Source organism: Babylonia areolata, chromosome 18 (genome assembly GCF_041734735.1).
Source record: "Babylonia areolata isolate BAREFJ2019XMU chromosome 18, ASM4173473v1, whole genome shotgun sequence".
In the NCBI taxonomy this organism is placed as follows: Eukaryota; Metazoa; Mollusca; class Gastropoda; order Neogastropoda; family Buccinidae; genus Babylonia; species Babylonia areolata.
Window position 1 is genome coordinate 60066885 of NC_134893.1, and position 12480 is coordinate 60079364.

At 44.0% G+C, this 12480-nt stretch overlaps 2 protein-coding genes across 2 annotated transcripts in view; one reads left to right on the forward strand and one right to left on the reverse strand.

The window, feature by feature from the left end:
* Positions 1-938: 938 nt before the first annotated feature.
* Positions 939-2474, reverse strand: LOC143292299 (uncharacterized). The gene is made up of 2 exons (XM_076602487.1): positions 1396-2474; positions 939-1308 (listed from the first exon to the last, which is right to left on the reverse strand). The coding sequence occupies exons 1-2, from the start codon at positions 2472-2474 to the stop codon at positions 939-941; spliced, it is 1449 nt and encodes a 482-aa protein (XP_076458602.1).
* Positions 2475-6084: 3610 nt separating this feature from the next.
* Positions 6085-12480, forward strand: part of LOC143292300 (chitinase-3-like protein 2) — a 32849-nt gene continuing 26453 nt past the window's right edge. Inside the window, exon 1 of the mRNA XM_076602488.1 lies at positions 6085-6181. Coding sequence (XP_076458603.1) covers positions 6085-6181 — 97 coding nt within the window. The remainder of the gene's footprint in view (positions 6182-12480) is intronic.

The window sequence follows — 12480 nt, forward strand, 5'->3', positions numbered from 1 at the left end:
GTGTGTGTGTGTGTGTGTGTGTGTGTCCAAACGAAGGGAAACAACTTTTATTTTAGCTAACGACCCAAGTTCTCGGAGCATGCAGAATATCTCCGCTGACAGTTTCAGTCGCTTTCCTACCTCGGGAGGTAGACTAAAAAAATCTTGGTAAAAGTTGACTTACTTGGGATAAAAGAGGCGACGTATCGAGCCACAAGCTCTTCTTCAGGCAAATGAAATGAGTGAGTGACAGGCAGAAAGGTACAGACAGAGAAGGAGAGAGAGTTCAAGAAAGGAAAGTGATAAGTCACAGGAAAGGACACAAAAAACAAAGCAGGGTGAGTAGAACTGTCAGTGTGAATGTATGAGGGAAAGAAAGGGTTCTGAAAGGGAAGGGTGAGGGAAGGTGGGCAGGGGGTGAGAAGGCAGGAGTGAGGGAAGGGGTGGAAGAGACTGTTGGGGACATATGAACAAGAAAGTAAAATAATAAGTGGGAAAAAAAGGAAATTTATATATATATATGTATGTATATATATAAACATATATACACACACACATATATATAATTGAAAAAAATAAAAATAATAAACTAAATAAAATATAGTAAATAAAAAAAAAAAAAAGTAAGTAAATAAATTAAAACAACAACAACACACACACACATACAAAAAAAAACACACACACACACACGCACACGCACAAACACACACATGCACAGAGGAAAACAAAACAATTCACACACACACACACACACACAGAGGAATATATAAATAGATAAATACAATAAAATGAAATAAAATAATAAAGTATATAATAAAAAACGGGATGAGGGTGGAGGATAAATAGAGGAAAAGAGAAAGAGGGCAAGGATCAGAAAGGGGTTAGAGAATGCCTGGAAGACCGCTGCCATCACTCTTTGGTGTTGAGTCCAGCTGGGGCGAGGATACCAAGGCGGGCAATCACAGTGGACTCCATGAAGCCAGGCCAGTGGACTGGTTCTGCCAGACAACAGCGATCCTCGCATGGGCAAAACTGTGAAGGGGGCTGTTGAAATGGGAGCCCACTGGGTCACTGTAGCCAAGGCGCATGGAGCACAGGTGTTCAGTGAAGCGCTCGTTCAGGCTGCGGTAGGTTTCATCAGTGTACTTTTTGGCACAAAGGGTGCAAGTGAGGATATACACCAGGTTCTCGGACTGGCAGTCGAAGTGCGCCCTGACTGTGAATTTCCCAGTGGGACAGGTGAGGGTGGTGGAAGTATCCACGAAGGGGCATGTTTTGCACCCCTTCCGGCCACAGGGACTGGTACCAGGAGGGAGAGGGGGCCCAGATCTACGAACAGCAGCTCACACCAAGTGGTCCCTTAGGTTAGTGTCTCTCTTGAAGGCAATGAGGGGTGGGTGGGGAAATATCTCACACAAGCGTGTGTCAGACTTAAGAAGGTGGAAATTGTTGCTAAGGATGCTGCGTACAGGGAGGTTGTGGGGGTGAAGGGTCAGGACAGCTGCAATACGCTCATCCTTTTCTGTGTGTTCTTGGGGCATCGGTGCCTGGGAGCGTGGGATGGCACGGGCTTTATCAAGGCCTCTCTGGATCAAGGCCTCAGGGTACTGTCTGGCTAGAAAAAAGCCGACCATCCTCTCAGCCTGATGTTCAAAATCCAGCTCATCACTACAAATGCGTCTGAGCCGAAGGAGCTGGGAGAAGGGAATGCTGTTTTTGCAGGCCTGGGGGTGACTGGAGGAGTACAAGAGGTACAAATGCGAGTCAGTCTCCTTATAGAAGACACTTGTGGTCAGAAAATTGCAGGTGGGTTGGATGGTGACAAGGATGTCCAAGAACGGGACGGAGCAGTTGGAGATGGTGTGGGTAAATTTTAAGGCAGGGTGGAAGTTTGACATGAAGTCAATGAAGGCCTGAAGGGAATCTACGGGGCCGGTGGCTATGCCAAGGCAGTCATCGATGAAGCGCTTGTAGAAGGCTGGTCTGACACCTTTGTACTGTCTGAAGGCCTGCTCCTCAATGAAGCCCACAAACAAACAGGGAAAGCTGGGACCCATTTTTGTGCCCATGGCAACGCCGCTCTGCTGCTGGAAGTGGTCCTGGTCGAAAGAGGAGTTGAGGGTCAGGACAAGTTCAGTCAAGTGCAGGATGGTAGGAAAATGGAGGCGGAGAGAGCTCTTGGGTAGAAAGTGTTTGACAGCCAGCATGCCTTCCTGATGGGGGATGTTTGTGTAAAGAGACACGATGTCCATGGTAAAGGCGTGCCTCTCAGTGCAGTCAGCAGGGAAGGAGAAGTCGTTCAGGAGGTTCAGGTTGTGATTGGTGTACTTCACGTAGGTGGGTAAGGCAGCCACCAATGGCTGGAACACGGAGTCGAGGAAAGCGGAAATAAGGGCAGTGGGGCAAGCACAGGCTGAAACGATAGGTCGCCCAGGATTGTTGACCTTGTGTATTTTGGGGAGGAGGTAAAGGAGGGACTCACGAGGCTCCTTCATGATAGCATGGTAGGCTTCAAACGGAAGATGACTTATCAACTGCCGTCTTGATGGTCTTACGGATGAGCGCATTGTCAGCCTTGGTGGTGTCTCTGGCGATAGGGCCGTAGAAGGTGGTGTTGGACAGCTGAGACCTGGCTTCTTGGAGGTAGAGGTCTCTGTGCCACACGACCACAGCACCACCCTTGTCAGCAGATGTGATGACGATGTCTCTTCTGTCCTTCAGCTCCTGCAGGGTTTTCTCCTCACCAGGGGTCAAGTTGGATCGTCGTAGAGGCTTAGGCTGCAGCTGATTGATCTGCCTCATGCATGTGTAAATATACAAATCCAAGGCAGGGAAGGCACGTGGTTTTGGGTTCCATGAGCTAGGGGGTCTAGAAAAGAGACTGGCGATGTCTATCCTCTGTCGATGGAGGAGCTGGCAGAGAGGCCTGGGCAAAATGGGCAGCCAGGCGCAGCCTCCTGAAGAAGCCTTGGCACAGGAATAGGGTGCAGGCCCGGTTGGTAGTGGGCTTGAGTGGCACGACACCATGGCCAACACTTTACGTGGGTCTTCAGGTAACTCCAGATCAGCTGGGATGGTCACTAGCATTTGGGGATCAAAAGAGGGAGGGGCACTGTTGGAGGTGAACATAGGGTTGGGGAGCAAGGCCTCAAATTTCTTCTTTTTGGTGGCTGATATGGAGTTGTACAGCTGTTGGTTGGCAATACGAGTGGTGCGGATTATAAATTTAGAGGTGGAAGGTTCTAGAAGGTTGTAAAGTTGACGCCGTAAATGCTGGATCCTTCGGGTGAAGAGGACAGAACGACGAGTATACGTTAAAATCGTTTGTTCCATGAGTCGGAGGCCAGTGGAGCGAAGGAGACGGCGGGTGGCAGAAACAAGGCCAGGGTGGCCAGAAGGGGGACTGAACTTCAACTGGAAACCTCTGGGCAGGAGGTGTCTTCTATGACACTGCTGCATAAAATGGATGGGATTAGTTAGTCTAGTCTTATCAAGGGTGCTGCGCAGGTAGAGGACACCAAGGGCCTGGGGGATGGAGGGCAGGGTCTGAAGCTGGGCCAAAGCAGGCAGAATCCACAGGCATGTTGGGCAAGAGGTAAAAGTTAAGATAAAAGCACAGTAAAATAAAATAGAATAAAATGGGGTAGAGTAAAACAGGGTCGCAGTCCGATGATAAAATGCTTTGTAGGCAATAAAAGGGTTGTGACTGCACGGTGTCCACGTAAAACAGTGGGAGGTAGACTTAAAAAAATCTTGGTAAAAGTCGACTTACTTGGGATAAAAGAGGCGACGTATCGGGCCACAAGTTCTTCTTCAGACAAATGAAATGAGTGAGTGACAGGCAGAAAGGTACAGACAGAGAAGGAGAGAGAGTTCAAGAAAGGAAAGTGATGAGAAGTCACAGGAAAGGACACAAAAAACAAAGCAGGGTGAGTAGAACTGTCAGTGTGAATGTATGAGGGAAAGAAAGGGTTCTGAAAGGGAAGGGTGAGGGAAGGTGGACAGGGGGTGAGAGGGCAGGAGTGAGGGAAGGGGTGGAAGAGACTGTTAGGGACATATGAACAAGAAAGTAAAATAATAAGTGGAAAAAAAAGAAAAAAATTATATATATACATATATATATATATATATATATATATACATACACACACACACACACATATATATATATATATATATAATTGAAAAAATAAAAATAAATAAATAACTAAATACTTGAGCAAATTCATTATTCAGGTGATTGTTGGAGTGTGTGTCTTCATGTTTGCAGATATGCCAAATTCTTGAAAAACCCAACAGTGTCCGTGTGTTTGACGAAGAACAGCAGGTGCCATATATATATCTGAACGATGACTGGTTTGGCTATGACGATGTGCAAAGTGTAAAGAGAAAGGTAAGCCTGTTTTTCCAGTGATGTCTTGTGTATATGTGTCAGTGTGTGCTTGTGCTTGTGTTTGTGAGTGTGCGTGTGTGTGTGTGTGTGTGTGTGCGTGTGTTAGAAAATGAGAAAGAGAGAGAGAGAAGCATTAGCTAATGATTTGTTTGATCTCGCATTTGCAAATGATTTGTATTAACGAGAGAAAGGTACAAAATGGGGGCGGGGTGGGCGAGCGAAGTCAGTCTGTACTTTTGTATCTGCGTCTGTGAGTTACGTGCAAGTGTGTCTGTCTGACTGTGTCAGTGTGTTTCTCAATGTCTGTGTATTAGTGTATGTTCAAGAGTGTGTTTACGAATACGTATCTCATGTCTAAGTGTCTCTGCTGTGTTGATTTGACGCTAAAACTGCCACTGTAAGACGTTCGAAGCAACAAGACTGAAAAAAGCGAAACTCCACTAAAACTATATGCAAACGCCAGAAGCTTTTTTTTGTGAAATTGGCCATGTACACAACAACACACCATTGCAACGAAAATTACAGAGGCATTAAAACATGGCTTTCAAACTAAACCTCATAACTTACTTTTGTCCCTTTTTTGTTGTTGTTGTTGTTTTGTGCTTTTTGTGTTTAGGTTTGTTTTTCTTTTTTTGGTTTTGTTTGTTTGGTTGGTTTTTTGGGTTTTTTTGTTTTTTGTTGTTGTTGTTTATCTAAGAAGGTGGCAGAATGGTTAAGACGCTCAGCTGCCAATACAGAGAGTCCGTGAGGGTGTGGGTTCGAATCCCGCTCTCGCCCTTTCTCCTAAGTTTGACTGGAAAATCAAACTGAGCGTCTAGTCTTTCGGATGAGACGATAAACCGAGGTCCCGTGTGCAGCACGCACTTGGCGCACTGAAAAAGAACCCATGGCAACGAGAGTGTTGTCCTCTGGCGAAATTACGTAAAATGAAATCCACTTTCATAGGTACACAAATATGTAAGCATGCACTCAAGGCCTGACTAAGCGCGTTGGGTTATGCTGCTGGTCAGGCATCTGCTCAACAGATGTGGTGTAGCGTGTATGGATTTGTCCGAACGCAGTGACGCCTCCTTGAGAAAGTGAAACTGAAACTGAAACTGAAAACTGTTGTTTATCGTTGTTTTTCACCGCATGAACACCATAAAACTGTCAGGAGCGGTATGTCTAAGGTTTTGGACGGACAGTGGCAATTCAGTGACAGGTCCTGTTTAATTTGATAATATGGTGGGTTTAAGTGCATGTGATGAATGTTAAAACCAGTCTTCCATTGTTTCATTTCTTTCCTACAAACAATGTGTCATCTATACTTATTCAAACTTGCGCCTGTTTACTTGCCAGTGGTCATGTTAAAATAATGAATGAGGGTGATGATGATCATGGTGTGTGGGGTGGGGGGGAGGTGAGGGGGCGTGGAAGATGTGTTGAAACGTGAATCTGTAATAGCAGTGCATGCGTACTTGCAAAACGATGCGGTTGTGCATACAACCATGAAACACCGAAACCTTGCAACTCCACAAATAACCACCGCCACCCCTCCACACACACACACACACACACACACACACACACACACACACACACTGCCCTTGCTTCATTTTTTTTTCATTTTCTTTTTACCACCCCCACCCCCACCCTCACCCCCCTCCCTCACCCCGTCCTCCTGCCCCTTTCCACAGAGGGAGTGGATGGTGAAGATGGGAGTGGCGGGCGCCATGTTTTGGGCGCTGGACATGGATGACTTCACGGGAAAAGTGTGTGGCCTGGGCAAGTACCCTCTGCTGCACGCGCTGTCCGGGATAGAGGACGACGGTGATAAGTGACAGATCGACCCCAGTGTCAGCTGTGTGCCAGCAGCAGCAGAGCCCTGGTGTCTGTGTCTGGCCGTCATCTTCCTCGTCTCCGTCTGGTTCGCCAGATTCTTCTAGGCTCGAGGACTTGGGAACTGCAATGGGAAACCATTCGGAGAACATAGGGTTCATAACAAGTTAAGGACCGATTGTGGACCTTGTACTGTTTTCTTCTTAGGGGCATGATGAAAGGATTACGCATTTCAGGGAAACAGCGGTGTGTGCAGTCAGTGTAATGAAAACCACTCAGAACCAGGTGTATTTTGCACGTGTACTTCCGTTGTTGACAATGAAAACCACAGTTATTGTTTTCATTTATGTTCTTAAACTTTAATACAACAATGGAATAATCTGTTCTTTCACCAGGGATAATTTCACAGTCTGCAATGTCTGATACCATGTGTTCACTTATCAAAAAATACAACCCAATCTACTTTGTTTGGGTTGGGATCTTCTGCAAGTAAACTGTCTGTTATGAGGATAGAGTTCTCGCCATATATCTACAAGATCTAAATTTAACATTATTTCTTCTACTTTACCATAGGCTTTTGGGTTATTGATGTGTTTGTAGTTGGGTCCAATACTAAATTCCAGTCTCCTGCTAATATCAGATAGGGTGTTCTTAGATCCTGTATATGTTCTTCAATTTCTTGAAAGAACTCTGGGTTGTCTCTGTTGGGACCATAATCATTTATAATCAAAAAATCTTTATCCATGAAGTTCAAAGAGACAAACATGTAATTTCCATCTAAATCTTTATATGCTTTTTTAAACTTAAATTCAAAATTATTATTGAATAAGACTGCGACTCCTCTTGCCTGTGTATTATATGAGGCAAAATAGCAATGGTACCCCCACTCAGCTCTGTAATATTTATCCATATCAGGGTTTAAATGCGTATCCTGAAGTAAATATATATTATATTGCTTTTGTCTTGAGAAATTAAAAACACCCTTCTTTTCTTTACATTTCCAAGCTCTTGGCAATTAACAGTGCAAATTGTAATGTTCTGTGTCATTTTATTTAAGGTTTATGAAAAAATATAATGCTAATGTATTACCTGTGTGTGTATGAGCAAAGTCATAGTCTAGTGTTGTCAGATCCACAGTTGGTATGATCCATTCTGGATTACTCAATGGTATTGAACCAGTGAGATAAACAGTTTCATGTGCACGATGCATTCGACTGGTCACAAACAAAATCAGAAGTACATATAAAAACAGTAACACACAACCCGAATTGGGAGAAACATGAAAAAGGGAAAAAGGAAAAGGGACATAAAAGAAGTTTTCTACTTTAGTGCGGCTCGCGCCGCATTATGACATTAGACAAGAAAATGTTCTTATATTCAGCTGTATCAAATACCATTTTGTATGTTTCTGTTCTGTGAGAAAGTATCAAATATATCTGCAAATTCATGATCTATGCGAAGCCAATTCCATGTGTGTGTGTGTGTGCGCGCGCGCGCGTGTGTGTGCCTGTGCGTGCACATGCTTGTGAATGTACGTGCATGCGCGTGTGCGTGCGTGTGTGTGTGTCCGCGCGCACGCGTGTTTGAATGCGTGTGTGTGTGCAATGTAAAGAGCAAAAGGTATGAGGAATACAAAAACTTATTAAGAAAAAAAAGGTCTACGTTTGTTGTAAGCACAATCAATAACAGGTAGACGGAATACCTAGAAAATACAGACGCTCACATTTATAACCAAACTTGATAACATGTAAGCAAAATATCATGTCTAATAATAATGAAAATATATTTTTAAAAAAATTTTTTTAATTCTTTTTATTAAAGGAGCAGCCTACAAATCTGAAATCGCCTTCAAATCCACATTACTTCAATGTGGCGTCATTATAGATAGAATAGCAACTATCCATCACATCAAAACAAAAAAGAAAGGCAGCAATAAATCATCTCACATCAGTTCTTCCCTACAGTCGACAACGACAAAGAGCGTTTTTCAGGGATGGGGGTGGGGGGACACAGTAAAACTCCAAACAATTGCATTTTCGGGTCGGTTCATCATCGATATGTAAAGAGTGAGGGTCTGTGTGCATGGGCGCAAGGGTGAGATGGGGGAAGGGTGGAAGATTAGGAAGGGAGGGACGGTCAACCGGGCGAGTGGGTGCATATCACAGGTGAGTGCCCGCACGCCTTAAGCTATGCAATGTATTAATAATAATAATAATGGATACTTATATAGCACACTATCCAGAAATCTGCTCTAGGTGCTTTACAAAAACGATTTTGATAACATAAAACATTATATCTATGTTACATACACACACCAAAATGTGACCACACACACACACACACACACGCGCGCGCGCGCGCGCGCACGCACGCACGCACGCACACACACAATGCATACATACATTTTAACATACATGTGTACCTAACAGCTACCCTAACACATACGCACACATAGGCAGGCACAAACTTACATAAACACACGCACACACAATACACATTCATATACATGCATGTAGTTGTGGACCTGCCACAATTGAACTTATTGCTGAGGGAAAAGGTGAGTTTTGAGACGAGATTTGAAAGATGCGAGGGAATCAGAATGACGGAGGTTATCAGGGAGCTTGTTCCACGTCTTTGGCGATTGAAAAGAAAACGATCTGTGTCCATAGGTCTTACTTCTGACGTGAGGTATCCTGAGAAGTCGAGTATCAGAGGAAGAACGGAGCTGGCGAGACGGGGTATAGATATGGATGAGTTCAGAAAGATACTTTGGGCCAGATCCATTGACTGCAGAAAAGGTCAGAGTGGATAGCTTATAGTCTATTCGATCAGAAACAGGCAACCAGTGGAGAGACTGAAGGAGAGGAGAAACATGGTCAAATTTAGAAGCTCTGCAAATGAGTCTGGCAGCGTTATTCTGAATTCGTTGGAGTCTGTCTAACAGGTATTTGGGAAGGCCGGCCAAAAGAGAGTTGCAGTAATCCAATCTTGAGAGAACCAGAGAGCATACAAGTGTCTTGGTTGCATCGGTTGAGAGATAGTGGCGGATAGAGCTGATTCTACGCAGTTCCAAATAGGCAACTTTACAGATATTCGAAATGTGCTGTTGGAAGGAAAGAGACTGGTCCAGGATTACACCAAGACTGCGAAAAGAGGGAGAAAGTGAAACAGGTGTGCTATTGATCAGAACAGAGTCAGGAAAGGAAGGATGTTGACGAAACTTCTTTGGACAGGTTATCATAAATTCAGTCTTATCATCATTTAATTGCAGCTTGTTGAGAGTCATCCAGTCCTTTAGGCCAGCAATGCACTCCTGTGTTTGAGTCACCAGTGCATCAAATTCAGCTATGGAAGCCGACTGATAAAGTATTACATCACCTTCATTATTCGTTACGCACGACAATGTGTTACAGCGTGCTTTCCATTCTGCACGAGGAAATACAATAATTTACAAGACGTTACGTCCTCGATGGCCAGTGGATGTATCCCACAACAGGTCATCGGGTACATATGGATGTGCACATTTTTCAGCAGAGCAGGCACTCATCCAGCCATTCTGTCTCGCAGGATCACCCCAGCCCCCCAACCCCAGCCACCTCCGAACACACGATCAAGCCTGAGGTGTGTCACATCTCCCCCAGAGAAGAGAGAAAGAAAACAAGAAAGAAGAAGAAAAAAACACACCAAAAATCCACAAAAACAACCATAGCAGTATTTTCCCCACCATCACCACCGTCACCATCACCATTACTATCCTCTAAGAGGAAAACATCTCATGCAGCGCACCCAAGCAAAAACAAAGTGTGTTGTCATCATACAAAGAAGAACAAAGAGGGCACCACTCTCTCTCTCTCTCTCTCTCTCTCTCTCTCTCTCTCTCTCCTCCCCTCCCCCCCATTCCTCCCACCTCTCTCCACCCCCTCCTTCCATCAATGTGTATGTGTGCATGTGTATGCACATGCTTGTGTGTGCGCGCACGCGCGTGTGTGTGCGTGTGTGCGCGCGTGTATGTGTCAGTGAGTGTATGTGCATGAACGCACACGATAATCGCAATATCAAGGTTTAAATATAAACTTATTTTTCCATCACAGAACGCATTCCATTGTCACTTATTTCTCCTTACCGTCATTGGAAGTGGTTTTTGACATGTCTGGAACTGTTTTGTTTTGTTCACCTCTTTCACCATTGCACTGCTGTCTTTGGCTCATCCAGGCGTGGTGTTGAGTCAATCACTGAACCATTGGGTGCCGGGGATTCGAAAAGTTTTGTGTCACAGTCGGGTGACTGTGCTGGTTTCTATGTTTATTGAGTTGTTTGTCCTTTTTATTGATGAATTTAATGAGGTTTTACTTATTGCTATCTGCGATTTTCTGTGTCATTTTGAAAACAGAAGTCCTTCGTCAACAATAATTTTGATAGGTCCGAAAATAAAGAATGAAAAAAATGATAACATACTGGAGTCTGCATAATTTATGTGTGTGAACGTGCGTACGTCTGATTTTTTGGTGTGAGTGGGCGTGCGTGCGTACGCGCGCGTGCGTGTGTTTGTGTGTATGTGTCCTGCAAATTCACTGACAGTGCGATATGTTTCTTTTCCACAGCTCCTCAATGAAAATGTCTTCTGCTACTACTTTCAATAAATAGAAATACTCGATACTGTAAGTATTTGTACAAAACTCTATAACTACTTCAAAAAAGGAGCCGAATAGCTGTTCTGTTTCGCTGTTCCTCGCTCACTCGAAATGTTGAAGAAAAATAGAATAGCATGTAGCAGACAGCAGTTACAAAAGGGCTTTATTGTACGATGTTAAACCAGAGAATTGACTTCGGTTGCCTCTGCCGCAGGTACAACATTATAAATCTGTAACACAACACTCGTGAAAGAAACCTCACATTCCGTAGGAAAATACGTGAAACTTTTTTTACAGTTTAGATTACGAAGATATGGTCAAAAGAAACCCTACAGAAACGCTTGATCGTTTGCCTGTTAGCTCCCGCCGCTGTATTTTACTGTTTGGAATACAATCCAATACAATACAATACATATTTGTTGTCCCTCGGTCTCAAAAGAGACTTGACATGCACATGGGAGATGATACAATACAATATATATGATATCATATAATGCGATATGATTATGATAGCTTGTGATGAAATGTGATGAGCATTATTATTCTCACCGCCACTATTAATGACTCGAACATGAAACAGTTGTGCGGCAATGTGTCTGGGTTCAGAGGCATCTCGATTCTTCGCTGACGATTTGAAGGTATTCACGTACACTTCTATTTCGTGGACATATATCTGTGGACTGCAACTGTTGTGAACTGTTCCGTTGACATGTCTGTGGACTGCAACTGTTGTTCACACCTATTTCGAGTACGTGTCTGTGGGCTTGCAATTGGAAATAATATCTTGAGTCCTAAAAGAAAAGGTCAAGAGAAAATCCTCAAAATGCATGTCTGTTGGCTTTTTATATAACTGCCACTGTCTTTTAACAACCGGTAGCTGTTTGAGCGTCCATTTGCGATGGTTCTCAGGGTCATACGATATGTCGATTATCATTCACAGGCGTTTAATCGAGATTTGAAGCCACATCCTCATGTTCACTGTTAAAAAAATTCCCTGTCGTAGCAGTTTTGAGTTTTATGACCTATTTATTGGCTGACGCCCTCAAAGCTGTGGGCTAGCATTCGATACTTTCGTCTGTGGTAGTAAGAAAATCCCCCAACAACACCTCAATCACAACCTCATTGCAGAATGATGAGAACTGGTAGCCTCTTGCATTGTGAACAGACAGCCTTTGTCTCTTCGACACCAGTGTTTCTCTCTCATTTTTCTCTCAGATTTGCGTTGGGAAAAGACTAGAAACCAACTCCGATGATAAAGAAAATATTTTTTGATGAAAATAAGGGGGGCTTCCCGCGCTTTCTTACAGTGAGAGAAATGGGATTGTTAGAAACTGTGGTCTCTGTTACAAAAACGAAAGACACTTTAAGTTAACGTTTGCTTCAGATCTTCTCTCTTTTACCTTCTTCTTCCTCTCGTTCGTCAGATGGACACACCAGTCTCTGCGATGGAGGCAGCCGTACGCTGCAAGTCCTTCCGGACAGCAGTAGAGCTTCCGAGTCGCTGTGGTTGGTTCGGGCCAGTTTCTTTTTCTGAACGCCTTGTGGAGAGGGCAGGACTGCAGCAAATGTTCTGTGTCTGGCTGTGTATATCAGTGTGTGTGTGTGTGTGTGTGTGTGTGTGTGTGTGTGTGTGTGTGTGTGTGTGTGTGTGTGACTATG